General features: G+C 32.2%; 1 protein-coding gene across 3 annotated transcripts in view; it reads right to left on the reverse strand.

Annotated features, from left to right (window-relative positions):
* The window catches only part of LOC145260449 (sodium channel protein para-like), a 645,789-nt gene that overhangs the window by 50,809 nt on the left and 572,889 nt on the right, over window positions 1-22,091 (reverse strand). For all 3 annotated transcript variants that reach the window (XM_080118504.1, XM_080118501.1, XM_080118503.1), the window contains 4 exons: window positions 18,074-18,315; window positions 12,806-12,979; window positions 11,211-11,558; window positions 1,265-1,577 (listed from right to left, as the gene is read on the reverse strand). In XM_080118504.1, coding sequence (XP_079974630.1) covers window positions 1,265-1,577; window positions 11,211-11,558; window positions 12,806-12,979; window positions 18,074-18,315 — 1,077 coding nt within the window. The remainder of the gene's footprint in view (window positions 1-1,264; window positions 1,578-11,210; window positions 11,559-12,805; window positions 12,980-18,073; window positions 18,316-22,091) is intronic.

Consider the following 22,091-nt stretch of genomic DNA (forward strand, 5'->3'; position numbering starts at 1 on the left):
ATGTATATATCGTTACATTGATTTTGTATTATGTTTTAAACAGGATCTGTTCTAGACAAGAGTTTCTATGAGTCGAGTTTTCCATGAATTAAGCTATGTTTTCATGAGAAAAGGAAATGATAATAATTAGTAGAAAATGACATCAAACTGATAATGGAGATGGTGCTGGTCACCAATCTTAAGACATTCACTAGAAGTCTTGATGAGAGAGAGAGAGAGAGAAAGAAAGAAAGGGAGAGAGAGCCATGGTTTTATGATGGTCTGACAAATGTTAGTTAAGTCAGTCATGTAATTATAAAATAAGTATTGCTCTATCTTTCCATCGCCCTCCTCCTTTAACTTTGCAGTTCATGGGACAATTAAAATGCAGACAATATACTTGTAAGTAAAGCATTTTCCTTCTAAAAAATCTTGTGCTGAATTAATTAATTGAAAAATTAATGTAATAAGCATGGCTTTCTATTACAGTAATGAAATTGTCCCCAGTTCAATATGATAACTACACACACACACACACACACACATAATACTGCCGACATCTGAAAAGACAATGTGTGAATTTGAGTTGTTAAATGACTCTTTATGAATAAATGATTACATAGAGATCAACAAGGTGATGACCTCTTGGATTATGTAATGTAAACAGAATACTAATAACTATGGCCTGAGATACTTCAGTCATGTGATATACATACCATACGTACATAAATATTTGCAAACTTTTTACTCGCAAATGTATTTGTAAAAATGTATTTGTAAATCCGATAATTAAAAATGTCAACATTTTATCACACAAAGATCGTAAATTTCAACAAGATTTTTTTGGAGTATGTGAAGACATACTTTGAAAGAAAAAAAGATTGGACTTTCAAGTTTTCTTTAGTGTGTGTATGGGAGGGGGGAGTAATCAACTTGGTTTTCCCATTAATCACTTTTATCTTATAATATGCTTCATTATAAAACTGATAGTTTATCTATTTCACTAACTCTTATCCTCAAGTAGCTTTTGTTCTTGACAAATGGTAGCTAAGGTTATAAGATCAGAGTTATGATTTGGGTTAGGATTAGGTGTTATGATTAGAGTTAAGGTTATGGAGGTTAGAATTATTTGGGTAAGGGTTAGGATTAGACTTACAGTTTGGGTGAGGGTTAGGATGTTACAGTTAGGGTTGTGGGGTTAGAATTAGAGTTAGGGTTTGGGTGAAGGTTAGAGTATTAGGGTTGCCTTTAGTTAAAAACAAAAGAAAAAAAACAAGCAACTCACCTTGATTAGTAGGTGTTACAGCATTTTCATCAAGTTTATCTCCAAATTTTCCATTGCCAATAATGGCATGGCCATCGCCAATAATCTCTTTCCCATTGATGTCAACTTTGGGAAGTTCTGGTCTGTTTATAGGTCTTTTCTTTTTGAATTTGTATTTTGCACATTTTAGGAGGCCCATTTTTACCCAGTGAGTAAATCGGACAATTCTGTCTATTGCCTCTTGAAGTTTATTAGGTTCATCATCTGATTTTGAACTTTGAAGGCTCTCAGCACCAAAAGAGGACAATAGCAAAGCAAGAAAGAGGTTTAATACCTGGAAAGAAAGAAGAAAAAAGGGGCTAAATTTTATATCTAATCTTCTGAATATAAAGAGAATTAAAAAAAATAAATAACAAAAATCAATGATAAATTAGATAAATTTTTAATATAAAAATGAATAGTAGAAACAAGTATCAAAATTAGCTACTCATATTAAATTTTAAGACCTAATCCAATACTCTGAGTTAAAATTCTGTTAACACTGAATAATTTATTTGTCCTATTTGCTTTTAAATATAAATTACTATAAGAGATACTTCATATCGCCTGGGATCCTAATTTATGTGAATTATGTATATTACAGAAAAAATAGAAAAAACCAAATAAAAAAAAACAACAAAAAAACGAATAATCTATTTAATAGTGTAATTTTAAATATTTAAGTTCTTTTAGGGGACAAAATCAGAGTAAAAATAATTATACCCCAGACAAGGTTTGAACTCACAAACTCTGTCTCAAAGTATGTCATATTAATCAAATTCCCCATATGGAAGGGGGAGGGGGCAAATACGAAATGATGATACTATCAAATATATAAACCAGAATGTCATTTCACCTCCTCTATCAGCCAAATGCAATGAAAGAAAGGAGAGAAAAAAAGCACTCTTTTTCATCAGTGAATATGGAAGAAATTATCTGTTATTAAATTAGTTCTGATTTGAGTAGCAATACTAGCATATGGGATTGTGTGAGGATTAGCTCCCATGAATCCTTCTATTAAATCAGTAATCAAAACAAACTGTTGACCAGCTTGTTTGTTTGGTTTTACAACATATCAACCCTTTTCGGTTTATTTAATGCTGAATACAGTAATTTTGGAAAAAGGTTTTATGCTTCAAGTTCTTTATATCTTTAACTATTTATTCAGAAAATTTGGTTGTTTGTTTTTATAAAGGAAAATTGTTGTTTTTGTTTTTGACTTTGCAGAACAGGATTGAGTTTTGCAAAGGGAAAGGAGAAAAAACAATAGCACCAATGTTTGGTGCATTTTAGGTCAGGAAACTAGTATTTTCAGGCAGTCTGATCTGGTAGCACCAGAAAACTATTGATCAAATTAAATATGAAATCGATTGTAAATTAAATTTTTGTTTTTAATAAAGCACAAATCACTAGTTGCCTTATTTTTTTAATGCAACTTGTAATAGTAAATAAGCTATTGATCACAAAACATGACATGAAAATTGACTTTACTTTATAAATAAGAGTATAGACTTCTTTTTTTAAGAAGTGAAAAATAGAATTTTTTAAAAAATTAAAAAAAATGGATTGCCAGATTAATTAATTTAATTTTAAACCGAAAAAAACAATATTAATTTAATTTTTGAATAGAAATTTTTAACATTGAAATGTATATATTAAAAAAAAAATTCTCTCAGTTCAAATTTGTTAACAAACAGTATAAATATGTCAAACTTAAAATTTGATATATGGTATAAAAAGTAGTAAAAATAATTTAGAGTTATTTTTACAAAATTATTTTTTAGATGCAGTTGAAAATGATTTGTCATTTAACTTTAACAAATTAAAGTTATCTCCCACACCATCTTAAAACAGTATCCTAGTATAATAATTATCACTTTTGAACAACTTTCATTTTCCTTTTCTTTTTGTATTTCATAGTCATCAAAAATCGAATGATAGTTGTCTTCTATTGGCAGATCCCCCCCAAGCAAATGTCTGCAATTTTAATAGTATCTGACAAAAGATGCATGTGAAGAGTTATCTGCTCTAACTCTTAAACAAAAATTGTTGATTTTAATAGTATAATAGTGTTTGACAAGAAATGTGTTTGAACAGAATTATCTGCCCTTGCTCTAAAACAAAAATTGACCAATTTAATAGTATTTGATAAGAAATATGACTGAAAAGAGTTATCTGCCCTAGCTTTAAAACAAAATTGGCCAATTTGATAGTATTTGACATGTCTAAAAGAGTTATCTGCCCTTAATCTAAAACCAAAAAACAAAACATGTCCACTTTACATGGAAAATAGGTATTTATCTACCTTTGCTTAAAAAACAAATTGGCCAGTTTAATAGTATCTGAGAAAATGTTTGAAGAAACTTATCCATCCTTGTTTTCAGACAAAAATCGATCAATTTTATAGCATTTGACAAGAGATGCGTCTGAAGAGAGTTATTTGTCTTTGCTCTAACACAAAAGTCCATCGCTTTCATATTTGATAAAAAATTGGATGCTTGTTTGGAATAATAACAAAAATAAAAAATTGAAAAATTGAATTTCAGCTAAAAGCAATGCTATTGACTTGTCATGCCAAAATTTGTAACATCCAAAAATTACAAAAAATGATAAAGTAACAAATTAATTATGAATGAAAACTGCTTTTGGAGAAAATTCCAAGTTTTACTTACATAACAAACTGAATAATTCTTATGATAGCAGGGGATATAACTGCATGAAGTCAGGGAATTTCAAACTAATAATAATAGAGTGCTGCATCATGGAAGTAAATGTTTTACGTAATAACTAGCAGGACCTGTGTACTAGGCTTTCCCAGTGGAAGTATGACACAAAGCCAGAAGAGATTCAGTAAAGGATTCCTCACCCACTGAAAACAAATTAAACTACGGTTGTTAGTAGGAACAACTACCAGCTCTGGAAAATAGTGGGCACTGGTGGCTGTGGCCCAAATGAAATCAGCTAGCCTCTACTGTTGGGCATTATCTGGTAGTGGGAGTGATTGTCATCATGATTGGTTAGTGGCAATTACTTGTGGGTACTGATGTTTACTAAGGGCATTGGCTGCCTTTGCAACTGTAATTCACTGGCAGTTATGAGTATTATTGCCCTCCATTGGAATGCTACTATCTTCAACTTTTTGGCTGTCTGTACAACTGTCACTGTTTGTTTTCGGTGTACAGTGTTGGTCACTGGGTGTCATGAGCAGTATCAATCTTCATTGGACTACTCCGAAATGAGATTGAGGTGGTATTTGCATTTACTGGTGGGCACTGGCTTCCTCTACAATTATCAATCATGACCAGTGTTTGGCCCTATTGGACTGGTCTGAAATGAAATCAACTGTGGTTACTGTCAATTCTTAACAAGGACAGGCACTGTCAAGCAAATTCCTTGTTTTCATATGTTGGACACTGTAACCCATGGTGGTCACAGGTGTTTTTAAGCTGTTACTACTTTATTGAGGAATATATACTATGCTATTTTTATATACGGTGGTGGTGGTGGTGGTAGTATAATAATAATAATAATAATAATAATAATAATAATAATACAATATCTACTTATTAAATTTTTAGGTGAAAGTACAGAATAGTCATAAAAATCTATGTCCGTATTCTACAGAAGCACATTTATAGAACTGTGTTTTTTTTCATAAAATGTAAAAATAAAGATATACTATTTTGTAAATTGTTATGAAAAAAAAAAAAAAAGGTGAAATAGAAGCCTGAGTGACTGGAAATATGATGGCACTGGTGTCAGATGAAAACCTTGTTTGATGTAAAAATGATCCGATTACCAAACTGGACTTTAAGTTAAAAATCCATAATAAAATTTGCATGAAAGAAAATATGTTAAACTTTTCCACACAATTAAGTAATTCATGACTATATTTTGCGTAAAATAATTAAAAAAATGCTACTTTTTTTTTTACTGTTTAATGTCTTTTTTTTTTTTGAAAATCTCTATTATTAGTATAAACTATATATGACCTGTGTGTGAAAATTTCTTGTTTATTTAAAAATATTTAAACGAGAAAAATCTTTGGAGCAAATAAAGAAAAATACTTTAACATGGCTGCCAATGATTTTAAATTAAAATATGGAGTCCAATTTGATAAGTGAAACATTAGTACATCACTAAGCGGTTTTCAACTGACACCGGCCTAAGTGGTTATTGCTGGATACTAATTAATAATAACAATAAATAAGAGATGCAGCATTATTAACGGTAACACAAAAAATAATAATAGTAGTAGTAGTAGTATTTAGGCAATGTCTGCACTTTATATATAAAGGTATATTTTTTGTGTTTATAAAAATTATATAATAATAATAATAATAATAATAATAATAATAATAATAATAAGAAGAAGAAGAAGAAGAAGAAGAATGCTATGATATCTGTTTATAAAAGTGTTTGGTAAAGGTACTGAAGAATCATAAAAATAAGTGTTAGTTATCCAAATAAGAATCTTCTAAAAAATGAAACTGTTTTATTTTTTTTTTAGTAAAAATGAAAATGATGATACAATATTGTTTAAATTGTTAGGCAAAAGAGATAAGAACATTAGTGCCCACCTTCCCCGTAGTAGTAGCTTTAATAAGAAACTAATAACAATAACAAAAATATTAGTAATAATATATTTTGCATGACAAATTTAGAATCTGGTTTTCTGTTATGTAAGCTGAATGATTAATGTGAAGGATTGCTTTGCAGTGGGGAAAAAGCATAGCCAGAAAAGTTATAATACAAGCTATATTGAAAGCAACGCTGGGAAAGACTTTTGCTGTGTTCAGAAATACAAACTGCTAAAGAACGAATGGTTCTAATGTTAACATATTTGTCCAACTGGTAATTGCAATGATTCTGATAAACTAACAATCAAGAAGGAGCATTTGTTTTTTTCTAGTTTTACGTCAATGTAATATGTATAGTTTTAATTCATCTATGAAATGAAATAATTTCCTGAAAGCATGTGGCTAACTATGACTTTGAACAAAAGACCTAGCGATTTCGAATTTATGGGAGAACTAAAGTATAAGAAAGATTTACAACTACCTGCATGGGATTATGTAACTAAGAGAGTGAAACAAGAAGGGCAAATTATAATCTTTTTAAAATGGTAATGAAATGTGCGTAATCTTGCTTGAAAACATGCTGCAGTATTAACTTTGAATGGTGAGTGTGAAAGATTTGCATAAGAATGGCCTTATTGGTTTCTCATAGTGTCAATAGTTAGAAGTCAAAAACGTTATCATTTTATTATATATAGAGATGTAGTAATATGTTACTAATTTGAACATGACAAATAAGTAGATAACATTGTTTTAAGTTGAAATCGACATGGCAATTAAATAGATGACATTAATTTTAGTTGAAAATTAATTATTTGATTTTCATTATTATTCGGACCATGTATCAATATTTGTGTGAAGAGAATTATCTGACCCTGCTTGAAAACAAAAATCAGTGAGTTTTAATATAATTTGATAAAAGATATGACAGAAAGTAATATTTGATAAAAGACATGTTTAGTTGTCCAAGACAATAATCTTCCATTTTATTAAATAAAGATGAGAATAATTAGTATGCATTACCCACATTTACTTTTGTTAAGGAAATTATGTTTAATCAGTGTTAGTTTTTTTACTTTTTTTTAGTATAGCTTACTTTTAATTTCATAAATTATTTTCAAGTAATCAAAATTATTTACGTTTGTAATTAGCTGAAAATAATTTATGTTTTTTATAAAATCATAATTTGTAATATATCTGTTGTAAGTAAATAACATTAATTATGTAAAATAAAAAAATCGGGTTCAAAAACTTATCTTTGTAAATAAAATTATTTTCATTTATGATGAGTGAATAGTTTGCAATTTTTCAAAGATTTTGAAAGATTATTCAATGTTAAAAGAATACATATTTTGATTGATTCATTTGTCTATTTTATAGCATACTAGTGGAGGTCCTCAGCATTATTGTGGAGAGGCTTTATGGTAAAGGTATTGATCAACGTAGCCCTAAAAAATGTTTCAAAACCCCCTAAAAAAAATGAAAATAGCAGCAGAGTACCTATGTGAGTGCAAAAAAAAAAAAAAAATTAACCGCAGTAGCCAAGCTCGAACCTCTAACGCTAAGAGGAAAAGGAGGTGAAAAAAAGAAAATGTTTTAGTCACAGCACCCACCATGATTTATGAAGTTGCAAGTGTTCGAAATAAGTTTAGTCATTGCAAGGCGTATGGTGACTTTGCAAAAATGTTGACGCAAAAACTGACCCTTCCTTTCAAAGAACAGCTCAGTTAACCAGCACAGAATTAATGTTTTTGGCCAGTTTTTGGATATTGTCATCTGAGTTTGATCTTTCTAACGATACTAATTTTTTCAGTGTTGGTCGCATGTATTAAAAGTTTTTGGCAGACATACAAACACATGCACACACATTTTGCCTTTTATATTACAGATTAACTTTTTCTGTTTTTTTAATGCCAATAACACAAAATACACACTGTAAATGATTTATTGATTGATTTCAGTTGTCTTTTATATTGCATAGTAAATGTATTAGCAGCTGCCTTTTGAAATGATATGCTTTTACACAGGTCGCACACACGCACACAAAACATCTTAATTATGCACTGGTAATCTGCCCTTGTCGTGATTCACATTTTAGCTGACAGACGGTGTTCTACTTCCTGTTCCATTAGCTGCCTATCTCTATCTCTTTCTTGTCTAGCCGTTGATATGAACAAACTTCTTCTCGCCTAGCCGTCGATGTAGCAAAAGCAATTTCCCCATGTGCCTCGACAGATGTGTGTATCTTTTCAAGGTAAGAACGAATATATAACATGTATACATTAACAAACTCTCATATACATTCACACATGCATACACAGTGAGTGAACATACCATATACATGCAACGAACATTGTAACTCCACACATACATACACAATGAACTCATATGCATAACAAACATTTTTAACTTTATGCATGCTCGATCACACACACACACGCACGCACATGTACACAAATACACTCTGTATCGTTCCATACTTCTCCATGTAAATAAATAATCCTTGTATATATGCAAATACGTAACCCTGTTTTAGTGTGCTTCCTTTTAATGCTTCTTCTTAAATGTACTCGTAAAACATGCTCTTTATTGTTGATTGTTTATTACGCTGTCCCAACTACAAATGACAACCTTCGACCTTCAATGTAACAGCTTCTATGTAATATTGAACACACAACCTACAGATCGACAATGCTGTTCCCAACTAGTGATCAAATCTATCCCAACTACAACTGGTAACAATATTCGTTACAAATGCCAAATACATTTATTCTTTTGTAATTATTCTTTGAAAGGTTGACAACTGAAAATAACTAATTAAAAATTATTTAAAAAAATATATATATCACATATTACTATTTCAGTTATATACACACATATTACAATATTATAAAATAAATTATGCATATATGTTTCTAGTATTTACTTCAACAGTAATCAATATGTAAAGTTTGGTAATAGTGTGAAAATAGATTTATCACAAGTAAGCTATACAAAAACATAGCATAATGAATGAAACAAAGATTTCAGTAGAACTCCTCTGTCATAAGTATATTTTCATATATATATATATATATATATATATATATATATATATATATATATATATATATATATATATACTAGCAGGTTGCCTGGTATTGCCTGGTTGTAAAATACACATAAATATTATATCTTAATTCATACAGAAACTAAGATATGTATATGTGAGTATTGCTTTTTTCTAAACAGTTCACTTCTTGTAAGTAAAAAAAATACCTGAGTAGAGATCGAAACCAAAACCTAAATACAGTGAGTCAAGTACAATAATCATTAGACCAGTTTTGATAGTCTTTAAAAAATGATTTCAAACCTTGTGAAACAGTTGACAAACAGATAAAAATTTGATGACCCCCCCCCCCCCAGTACCAATTTGTCAATTTTGACCCCTTAGTAGCCCTTTTTTCTGGATGAAAACCTATTAAAAAGTTTTCCACATGTCTGAATACAATATATACCAAATTTCAAGTCTAGATCAAAAATTCGTTGAGTGTATGTGTTGAGAAGTGTCCTCACACCCGCACATTCTTACTTTTATAGATACATATAGATATATATATATTTATATAAAATTTCATGTATCTACATAAAATTTATGCATCTATTTTCAGTATTTACTTCAACAGTGCTCAATATGTGAGTAGAGCTAGGTAGTAAGTTATGAAAATAGATATGAAAATTAAGCTACACAGAATTTTTTGCATTTCATCCTAGTGAGTATTTGTCAGGTTATATATATATATATATATATATATATATATATATATATATATATATATGATGGACTCTCCGTCGATTTTCGACATATGAGACTCCGACAATTGACCTGAAGGTCTAGAACTCAGCGTGTCGACATTCACTTAGACGTATGTGGCACTTTACTTCTGCTAGAGACTTGCAATGGCGACCGCAGTGGTGACAGACATATAAATGCGAGAATTTAGCTCCACACTGCTCAGTATTATTTTTTGACTTGATTCTCGCTTCTTTTAGTTTTTCGATGCAAAACACCGAGAACTCCTTGATTTTTCTGTCACACATTTCTATCCACTTCCTTCTGTCTTTTGCAGTTAGCTCAATGTTGTTATATTCAATATTTAGAACCTGCAAATTAGACTTTATTTTGCCTTTGTAACGCAACCATGGTCGTCCCACGTTTCGACGGCCTCTGTCTAATTGGCCATACAGGAGTTGCTCAGTATCCTATCATCATCCATTCGCATCACATGACCGCCCATCGAAGCTGCGACTGGATTAAGAAGCTTTCGATATTGCTGATTTTACAAAGTGTGAATAATTTTGCATTTGATATTTTGTCTTTCAAAGTAAAACTGCAAATGGCACGTAGACATCTCTTATGGAAGACGTCAAGATGCGAAATTTGTTTTCGGTACGGGGTCCACGTCTCCGAGGCATACAAAAGTGTGGACAGTACCACAGCCTTATATATACATGAATTTTTGTCTTCAGGCTTAAACCCCGAACATTCCATAATCTTGTGTGCAGCTTGCCAAAGGCGCTGCTTGCTCGGGAGATATGGTTGATAACTTCATGGTCAAGAGATGCACTTGAATCAACTACACTTCTCAAGTATGTAAACTTGTTAACATACTTCAGGTTTTTCCCATCTACCTGAATCGACATCTATATATATATATATATATATATATATATATATATATATATATATATATATGCACAACTTTATTAGGCCATCATATCATCTTAACTGAGATATATAGAAAAACATGAAGGAAGAGAGGGGGTGGAATAAAATAGTTTTTAACTGTAGAAGAAATAATTGTTTTCTATATGTGATTGTATATTTATTTTTGTTTTTTAATTTAATTATGTAATATGTTAAATTTTATTTATTTTTACTCTTGTTCATCCTTAATAAGGCACTTGGACGTTATGGACTACTATGAATTTAATACGTTAATGCCAATGTAAAAAGCTACTTTATCAATGCTAGGAAATTTTGTAATCATTTTTTCTTGAATTTTTGTTCTGTTAAGATTTTGAACATTTTGGGATTGTGTTGAAAGCATATACACATTTTATGTAACTAGACAGGTTTGCTTAAATCAATATCCTTATATAATGGTATAAAAAAGAACATTTCTTTACAAAAAAAAAAAACACTTTTAATTTTTAATGCTTATCTATTTTTCAACCAATAAAATTTAATTTTATCTGAACTTGTCAATTTCATCAAGTGTTTCTAACCAGACATAAATAAAAGGCAGGGAGGGGTGAGAAGGAAGGCGGATCAGTAAATACAAATCTGTTAATAGATATGAAATACATACCACAAGGTTTCCAATTATCATTGTTAGTAGGAAGAAAGGAACGCAGGCATAACCTGCGACTTCCATACATGTCCACATAGACTCGATCCATTCTCCACATAAAACCCGAAAAACAATCATGAAGGAATGTAAAAAGGTTCGAAAACCCCAGCGCGGGACTTGATTGTCTTCAAAACATTCGGGTTTTTCATAATTTTCACCGAACAATTGTTGTCCCATCACAGCAAAGATAAACACGATGATTCCTAACACGAGGGTTAAATTACCAAGTGCTCCCATCGTCCCTGCTACAATACTGATCAACATGTTCAAGGTAGGCCAAGATTTTGCAAGTTTAAAGACACGGAGCTGAAATGAGAGAAAGAATCAAATAAGGAGAATAAAAATACTTTTTGTTTTATTTCACAACTTGTTTAAAAGCAATTTAGCATACAGCAACAAATTATTAAACAAACAAACATAAACAAAGATGCACTCTAGTTATGGTCATTTTATCTGAAATCATTTCAGCACAAAAAAGTTCTATAATATGTCTATAAAATTTAATATATTAAATGATTTTCATTAGTTTATGTGAATCCAAGAGGAAAATTTTATTTCTACGAAGGATGAACTCTCAATTAAATGCACAAGCAAAACTTATTTAAAATAAAAAATAAGCATAGTATGCCAATTTGCTATATAAGAAACCACAATGCATAGGACCCTCTTTGATTGTCTCATACCATGCTGTTCAAATTACACTATTGGGTTCAGTTTAGAGTCTTCTCTGAAGCCATGAAATTTGAGCTTTATTAGTTTTATAGTGATATACCTCTGGATATCTAACATATAAAATTATCTTGTGAGATTTTAAAAGTTGAACCTAAAAAGCATTTAAGCTGACATATAAAACTTTCATAATATATATATAATGATAATATGGAAACATTTTTCAAGTATGACTAAAAATAAAAAAAAGTATACAAAATACTGTTAGAAACCTATCCAATATATATCAAGGTAACATATATTTGGTGTGTTTCTGACAGTATTTTGCATAATTTTCTAATTTTAAGTCATTATTAAACCTTCAGGTATTTTGGTATCAGCTCACCACCATTTTTCTTGTTTGCACCTATCATTAGACACTGTATGTTTTTTGAATCGATTAAATGTTTTAAAGTGAGTAAAAACACTAACAACATTTTCAGGTAGGTAGAAGAGTAACTTATTTTGCCTTTATTAACATTTATTTGTTATATTTTTTCATTTTTGATCACTTTTTCGTATCTCTGTGGATTGTGAAACAAACCTGAAATTTTTTATTGAAGAATATAAAAGCGTTGTCTCCCTTTCAACTATAATTTAATTTCTTTTCTGTATAAGTTTTAAAAATGTGCAAACAAATAAAAATTAAAAAACTAAAATGATCTCACTGCATCCAGGCTAATACTGAGAAAGTACAGATAATATTTCATAAAATACAAAGATCAAAATAAACACTAGAACAATAAAAGAGACAGATTTAGATCTCTGTATATGAGGATGGGTGAGAAGGGGATCAAGAAATCTCCAAAAATTAAACAAAATATAGAAGAGAAAGCTAAACTTACCAATCTGAATGAACGCAAAACAGAAAGTCCTTGAATGCCTTCCAAACCCAGTTCCATTAAACTGAGAAATACTATGAACGAATCAAAAACGTTCCATGGATCTTTAAAGTAAGTCTGTGGAGCTAAAGCCAAGATTTTTAAAAATGCTTCAGCGGCAAATACAGCAGTGAATACCTGAAAATAAACATGAAGAACTATTTTAAGAAATATTCTTTATTTCTTTTAACGAGTCTTTTATTAAAGAAAAATTACTTCAAAAAACATTTGTAGTTTAATATTACAAAATAAATGGCCCCTTTCAGTCACAAGAGATAAAAGATACCTCCAGTAAAAGTGTCTGCACAAGAGTTTATTATGATACTATTGGTGTGTACTCCACCAAGAATTGGGAAGCGGGGAAGAAGAGAAAAAAAGTATGATAAAAGAAAGGGGAAATGGGTTTTATAACTTCTGGAAAATCTACAACAGTGTAGTAAATAATGGGCAATCAACAATTCCCCCACTAACCAACAATCACGAGGTTCTTTGCTCAGCAACCGAGAAGGCTAACATGCTTGCCAGTCGGTTTGCCTCAAACTCTACACTGGACCCTCTAAACCACCCCCTACCTGACTTTCCTATGCGGACAGACGCCACGCTAGACGATCTGGAAATCACCCCTGCTCAGGTGCATGCTATCATAAAAAACCTTGACACTTCCAAAGCATGTGGTGCTATTAAAAAAGTGCTCAGCCGAAGTAGCTCCAGTTCTCTCCAAACTCTACAAATGCCTTAATGAATCTTGCTTTCCGAGCTGTTGGAAAACTGCTTCTGTGGTACCAGTATTCAAGAATTCTGGCGAAAGAACTGACCCATTAAATTATCGCCCTATTAGCCTCCTCCCACTTTTTGCCAAAATATTTGAGACCTTAATTAACCATGCTCTAGTCCAGCACCTTACAGATGCTAAACTTCTGACCGACCATCAATATGGATTTAGACAAGCCCGTTCCACGGCAGACATCCTCACTGTAATCTCTGAACGCATATACCATTCACTGGACAAAGCGGGAGAGGGCAGAGCGGTAGCTCTAGATATATCTAAGGCTTTTGACAGGGTATGGCATGAGGGTCTCCTCAGGAAGATTAGATCTTATTGTATCACTGGTAGAATACTTAACATAATTAAATCCTTCTTAGATAAGAGAAAAATCCAGGTTGTCCTCGACGGTCGTACGTCTAAACAATATAATATAAATGCGGGAGTGCCTCTGGGATCTATCCTTGGTCCTCTGCTGTTCCTGATATTCATAAATGACCTCCCCGACAAAATTGCCTCTGAGATGGGTATATATGCTGATGACACCACACTCTATAGCAGGCACGACAGGAAAACAAATGAACATATATCTAAAGTAATGGCAGAAACACTAGAGGATGACCTCAAATCAGTAGTGGAATGGGGACAAAAATGGATGGTAACGTTCAATGCCACCAAGACAAAACTGGTTTCATTCAATAATTACAAGAAACCTTCTCTACCACCTATAGCAATGGCCAACAACTCTTTAGCTGAGAGTACGTCTTTCAAGCTCCTTGGCCTAACGTTCACAGGAAACATGAGCTGGAACAATTACATCGAGGGCATTGCCAGGGCCGCTGCGAGGAAGGTGGGCTCTCTCTACCGTGCTAGAAAACTTCTAACACCCGAAAGTATCCTGTACCTCTATAAGGCCACTATTCGCCCATGTATGGAGTATTGCTGTCACATTTGGGCCGGTGCATCGGCTACTAGTCGCTCGCTCCTTGACAGGGTTCAAAAGAGAGTCGCAAATCTGATAGGCCCTAAACTGGCATCAAAACTTCAGCCTCTGTCCCATCGTCGAAACGTTGCATCCCTCTGCCTGTTCTACAAGTATTATAATAGTGAATGCTCTGAAGAACTGCAAGCACTTGTGCCCCCACGACGTGAACACCCTCGACAGACCCGACAAGCTACAAAATCCCACCCCCACACTGTAGAGATCCCTAGATGTAAAAGATCTTTCTACTCCAGTAGTTTCTTCCCCAGAACTGCTAGACTTTGGAATTCCATTCCAGGTCACTGCTTCCCCAACTGTACTGACATGCATAAGTTCAAGTGCAACGTGAACCAACATCTCGCTGCCCTAATCCCTACATAGTACCCCAGTAGATGTTTCCCCTGATAGTAGCCCCCTACATTAAAGTAGCAATGTGCCTTGTTTGGGGTGAAAATGTAATAAAAAAAAAAAAAAAAAATAAAAAAAAAAAAAAAAAAAAAAAAAAAAAAAAAAGAACAATGGATAGGAAGTTGTTCACCAGGGAACCCAAAGGAAAGCTAAAGTGGAATTTGTTAATGAAGGTATGTTGGACAAAAGACTGGACACAAAAGGAGATTTATATAGAGTTAATTTCAGAATTGGCAATGGGTTTTATGACAATTTACAACAGTCAGGAATGAATGTGGACGATTCTTTGGTTTGCAGTCTTGGGTTTGTGAGTTAAGGATTGTTGCAAGTTAGAGACAGTTGAAGGCAGATTGTGGCTTGGAGGAGATGGGAAAATTAATTGATCAACTGACTGATGAACAAGGCCTTAACAGCAAATGTAGAGGGTTGATGGTGTCACACACACACCCAGAGTGCAGCTGATAATTACAGAACATGTCAGAGTCTGTATTTTTATTTTTTTATACTTGTGAGCCTGTGTACCCGCTCGACAGTTGCCAATGTGTGGAGACAATGACACAGCCAGAACGAGAAAAGAAGACAAAAGAAGTATGATGGCATACTGAAGTTCGGGCACTGACAATGGGCCTTAATGGAATACGTTTTTTATGAACCTTAGGAAGGTCGATCTTAAAGCTTTCAAGATTCCTGTTCAGAACTGAGAGATCCAGGCAAAGTGCTGGCCCGAATGGAGGAGGTTAGTTAGAGGGGGATCTGAAATTTTTGCGAGGGAAAGAATTTTTGCTGAACTCAAGAGAAAGGCAATGTATCGGTTTTACCCATTGAATTGAACAGTTGGAAATGTGAGGCTTGTAATTGCATGCTCCTCTCAAAAGTGGTTTACATTAACCACAAAAAAAAACAAAAACAAAACAAAAACACATACCATGAGAAGAGTAAGCAAAAAAATAGAGCCAGAAGTGAAACAAGTTTCAACACACACCTTTTCCTGCCATATGTGTGGCAGACTGTGTAAGTTAAATGCTGGCCTGAAAAGTCATCTTCAGGCCCATGGACAGGGTTTGGGTGTCGCTGACGATTAACCTGAAAATTACAATGAGGTTGGTGGGGAGCATTGGGATGGCTAATGTCTGTAAAGACGAAGCAATTGCCATAGTTGTGGTAGCTTGTAATGCCGAACTGTCTGTATTTTGCAGGCAGTATTAGGTCTTTGTTCTTAGAAGTTTTCTTTCTGTTTTCAAAGTCAGATTCTTTTTTAATTTACAGTAGCTACGAGAACTATCAAGCTGACTGTATACTCCAACAGAAGAGGTAGCTCTGAATAAACCTAAAGCAAAAGGAGATGAGCTAAGGTAGACAAGTATTCAAGAATTTCAAGCCTCCAAAACCTAATGTCTCAAAGGAAGAAATATTGACTATCAGGTTACTGTGCAGTTATGACAATAAAGATAATGTTAAAGTGTTAATGGATAGAGCGGAATATTCCAAAAAATTGCAGATTTAATAGAATCTGATGGCTATTGTAAATTAAAAAAGAATCAAGTACGATTCCATATAGATTCCTGAGTTTGCCAGAAAGATTCCCAAGTTTGATAAAATACATCTGGAGAAGGTTGGAAGTTAAATCAGCCAAAATGTAGTGAGAATAACACCCAGAATGAGAACAAAGGTCTGAATAATCAAAAAAAATACAAAAAAATACAAATCATCTAAAAAATTCAGCAACTGGACAAAGAATTATTTAATTAACATCTGGAAGCAAAATCAAATTAATATAGGTTTGTAAACCATTATAGGTAAGATTCTCTCTCTCCCTCTCACTGTGTTGACTATATATAAATCCCAAATAATATATCAACTATCCAACAACTAAAGTTATAACTGTAAGACCATATCGACAACATCACTGACCTTAATGTTGTGTGTCTTCTCGTTCATTTTCTCTACTGGTCATGTCATTGTCTCTTACATTGGCAGCTGTTGAGATGTGCATGAGTTCACAAGTATGTAACACAAATACAAAACACAGACTCTGACACTTTTTCTAAATATTTGTTGCACTCTGAGTGTGAGTGTGACACCATCATGGGAAATTATCATCTAAACCAATGGTTCTCAACCTTTTTTTAATCGTGACTTTCTTTTTTTTTTAATGTATTTTAATTAACCCTTATAGCTTATTTTATTTTTCAGTAATGTAAAGAAAACCAAAGAACATATATCAACAGTTTACCTTGAAGGAAGACTGAACCGATATTAACGTTACATATATATATATATATATATATATATATATATATATAAAGCATGATTGCAATACTTTTTCTGGTTCTGATACAATTACCAATCCTGTTCCAAATACCTGATTTTGATTCTAAAGTCATCTAATCGCCTAAAAAGTAGAATTTCATTCTTTTTGGAGGTAATAATTTAACAGAGAATTTTCATCTTCTTTTAAATGTAAATATAATTTCTTTTTTAATTTGACAAACTTCTTTATTTTTTCCCTTTATCTATTGTATCCAAGATTTTGATAAAGTCATTATGAGATTTTCATCTATATTTGTCATTTAGACATTTTCTTTCTTTTCATCCACTAGCACCATTTTTACCTGTGGCATTTTTAATGGGCCACCACTTTTTCTGGCATCATTTTTACCTTAATTCATTATTATGATCTATAAATTTTAGTTTTACTGGTATTAAAAAAAAAAAATGAATACTTATTTTTTCATCATTATTATCACCAATGCAAAATTAAGTCCTAAATAAATAAATAAAAATAATCTTTTATGAAATAAAAAAAATAGGTTAAAATTTCTCTGATTCTGATTTTTTTTTAAAATCCAGATTCCAATTAATTGTCCCAATGCTAGCAAGTACCACCTGGTGTTTTTTGTGAATGAACAAATATCCATAGGTACTCCTGTTCCTAATCCTGAACCTTATATTGCCATTGTTTTTTACTTTTAATTTCTAATAATTTTCAATTATCAAGTTATAAATACATTGCGAGTGCAGTCAATACATGAATGCAGGCACCACAAATAATTTACAATTTTTAAGTGAGTGTACTTACATAATTCCCGATTTCTAATGCCACTCGTAGACGCTCTTGCATGTCATAATGATCGATAGCCATGAACACTGTATTTAATACAATGCACAATGTGATAAACAAATCTACGAAGGCATCCATAATGAAAAATCCAATATATCCCCGCAGAGTCTTAAATGGGGGATAGCAATCCCAAGCGCAGAAAATTCGTATAAGTTTTTCCTTTAGCAACTCGGGTTGCGATTCGGATGAACTGACCGAGCCTGCAAAGACAAACAAATAAGATTAAATTAGAAACATAAAATTAAATACATATAATGGCTAATTCTTTACACAGTGAAGTTTATGATTTAAAACTGTTAATTTAATAAATTAGAATTGTTTTTACAATAACAATTACTAAATACAGCAATAAACTGAATCTTGATATGTAATTAAGTTATTTGGAACAATAGTCAACAAACTTGTGAACTTCATGAACCACTAAATGTATCATTTTAAATTTGGTGGATAACTAACATGAATTTAGATTCAACTGAATACATTTATATTAGTGATGGGACAATTTCAATATATTTCCTGATTCCGATACAATTACCAATTCGGTACTAAATTCCTGATTCTGATACAATTACTGATTCTGATCCCGATTCTTTATAAGTTTCTACATATTTAACTATATAGTTGTATTTTTTTTCTCTGACTACTGTAAAAACACACATGTTAAATGTGCAAATATTTTCCTAAATGTAAAAATACGCTTGTGGGGGATGATCTACTGATTTTAGCTTCACTGGTGGTTTAAAATCAATAAATATTTATTATTTTTCATTATTGCCAGCAATAGAAGATTTAGCTTTAAACAAAAGCAAATAAAAAGTACAATCAAAAGAATTGTTTTGGCATCGGAAAATCAGTACAAATTTTTCCAATTACAATTCCGATTCTAATACCCTCAAATATTCTTATTCTGATTAATCATCCCAACATTAATTTATATAATAACAACTGGAAAACCTTTATTTTAATGACATGAAATGCTCCCAGTAAAAGTAACATAATTATATATATTTAAATAAAACAAATTGAAAATTTTAAACTTTATTCAAGTATTGCACATTTTTAGTGTAGTATTTGCTCCTGTTATATTCGCATATCCCTCAATATTCACATGAATAAACCAGAAAAGCAGCAGCAGCTGCAGTGGCAACAACAATGGCGACAATAATAAAAATCCGTTCGTTGATGCAATACAAATGAACTCAATAAATACACACGACAACTTCAAAGCCCATTCTCTCACACGCATTAATAGAATAGCTCGCACATCACTCCAACCAAGAAAACCGCTAGATAAGGCTGCACAACAAAAGAGAAAACCAAAATTAAAACACAAGCATCACAGCAAACGCAACTTAGATACCATATTAATGCAAATAAATATTACACAAGACATTGCAACAATTCAACACCAACTAGGTTACATTCACAACTTTTTTAGCTTTAAATCAATATAACACATGCATACATACACCAAACAGACGATTCCCTACATCGCATTGAGACACAATAAACAAACACAATTAAAATAGCAAAATATAAGCTAATTATCAATTTGTCCTTTGTCTTCACCTACGTCCGCAACACCACTATAAAAACAGTAGCCGTCGCGACAAAAAGTCAGTCGCCCAGTGTCATAGCAGATCTACAGCATGGGATAATCATCGGCTCCGTCGGATTCCCCCTCTCCTGATGTTAAACCGACTTTCACGCATATTATCCATCAATTTCTCCACGTGGAAACATCAACAGCAAGAATTAACATTTTCACTTCTTATTTCATCACAATTTCATATTAGCGCTCGACTTTTCTCTCCTAAGAAGCACAAACATCAACCTTACGATGAAACTCTTCTTTCCTGAACATTCTCACATCCTTACGAACTTTGACCACTCTGTTTATTTTACTTTTTCATTAAGTTTAATTTTATAAATAAACGATTGAGAAATCAATCATTTAAAATTTAAATACATAGTGTTTGTCTGGTTCCTTCTCGCCACCATACGCTTATTCATAATATAACATTCCTTTTCATTTAAAATGATTCTATGAATTTTGGGCACCAATGATATCAATGCAAGATGGTGAGCTGTCTTTATTTAAAGTTGAGACAAGTATAGGATTTTAATTGCTGTGACGGACCATATGTTGAAATTAATCAAAATTTTAATTACTTTTTCCATAGAATGATGAGAAGTCATTGTTTATAAAAAGACAAAAATCAGGTTTTGATAAGGATGACTGCCAAGGTAAATTTTTTTAAAACTTTGACCCCAATTTTGATCACTTAACATTTATTGTTTTGGCCTCAAATCAAAATAAAAAGTTTGACCCATGTTCAAGTTATCTACATCTAAAATTTCAAGTATTTAGACCCAAAATTGGCAGAGGAGTTTGGTAGAATCTGCAAAGGTGAAATCTTTTGAACTTTGACCCCTTGGCAGCCAAATTTTCTGACCCAAACCAATTAAAAAGCTTGCCCTATCTCTGAATACCTTTTATGTAAAATTTCAAATATTTAGTCCAGAAATTGGCTGAGTAATTTGGTAGAGACCGCAGAGGTCAATTTAAAAAAATCTTTGACCCTTATTTTGACCTCTTAATATTTATTGCTTTGGGCTCAAATTAAATTAAAAAGTTTGATCTATGTCCAAGTAACCTATATTTAAAATTTCAAGTATTTAGACCCAAAATTGGTGAAGGAGCTTGGTAGAGTTGTCAAAGGTCAAATCATTGAACTTTGACCCCTTGACAGTTGAATTTCTGGCCGAAAGCGGATTAAAAAGATTTTCCCAAATCTTGATATCCCTTATGTTAAATCTTGAGTCTGTAGACTGAACATTGACAAATTAATTTGTTAGGGAAATGTACACACACACACACACACACACACACACACACACACACACACACACACACAATTTCACTTTTATGGATATATAGATTTGAGGTTTTAGGTTTGTGTAAGGGATTTTTTCCTGTTGTATGTTTTTGTTGAAGTGACTCTTTTGCTGCTTTATCCACTTTTTCATTCATGTGGATGCTGATGTGACTTGGAATCCATCAGAAGATTATGTATTTATTTATTGTTATGGTGTTTATTTTATTTACGAGATTTGTAATAAAGAAATTTGTCTTTTTTTTTTAAAAATTTTTTTTTTTAGTGATCTGAGTACGGATAGATAACGTGTAAAGATGAGATATTTTTGATATTATACGTTGTTACTATATTTAGTGCCAAGTTAATGGCAAACATCTCTGCACTAAACACAAAAGCCCCATCCAGGAGCCTTTAATTTAATTTTTTTATGGATGGGTACACATCTTACCCAGTCTCCATCCTTTGATCTATCTGTGTAGATTTGTGAGTATTCTTTATATTTATTTTAGATGTTAAGCAGTTCTTCATGGAAGGTTGAGGGATGGGTTTTTGTTTTAGAATATTTACTCAATTTTAATATTATGGATGGTTGTTCAATCATCCAAGATAGAGTTTCCCATTTGATAGATTCATGTATTTTTGTTGTGTCTATTTGGGTTTCTGTGAGGAGGTTCTTTATATGGAGGCTTTAGGGGTTGATAATATGTTCTTTTTTTGTTGTAGAGGCATGTATTTTGTGGATGGAAAGCATATTGATATGTAGGGTTTGATGGACATGATGTGAACTTTAAGTAATATTTTTTATTTTTTTAGTGTCAGTGGTGGTTTGTTAGCCTCCACATACAAGCTCTGGAGAGGTTCTGAAGGCTCCCAAGGCTAATCTCAATCGTTGGTGGTGTATCGTATCCAATTCCTCCACATATGATTTTCTGACTGCTCTATATATGTAACATTCATAATCAAGTTTGGATCTAATTAAAGATTGGTACAGTTTTAATAATGTAGTTTTATCGGCACCCTTATCAGTGTGTGCTAACACTTTGATTAATTGCATGGTCTTGTGACATTTTGTTTTTAAGTATTTTATATGTGGTATG

This window comes from Euprymna scolopes, chromosome 36 (genome assembly GCF_053919585.1).
Source record: "Euprymna scolopes isolate OS-2025 chromosome 36, ASM5391958v1, whole genome shotgun sequence".
NCBI lineage: Eukaryota > Metazoa > Mollusca > Cephalopoda > Sepiida > Sepiolidae > Euprymna > Euprymna scolopes.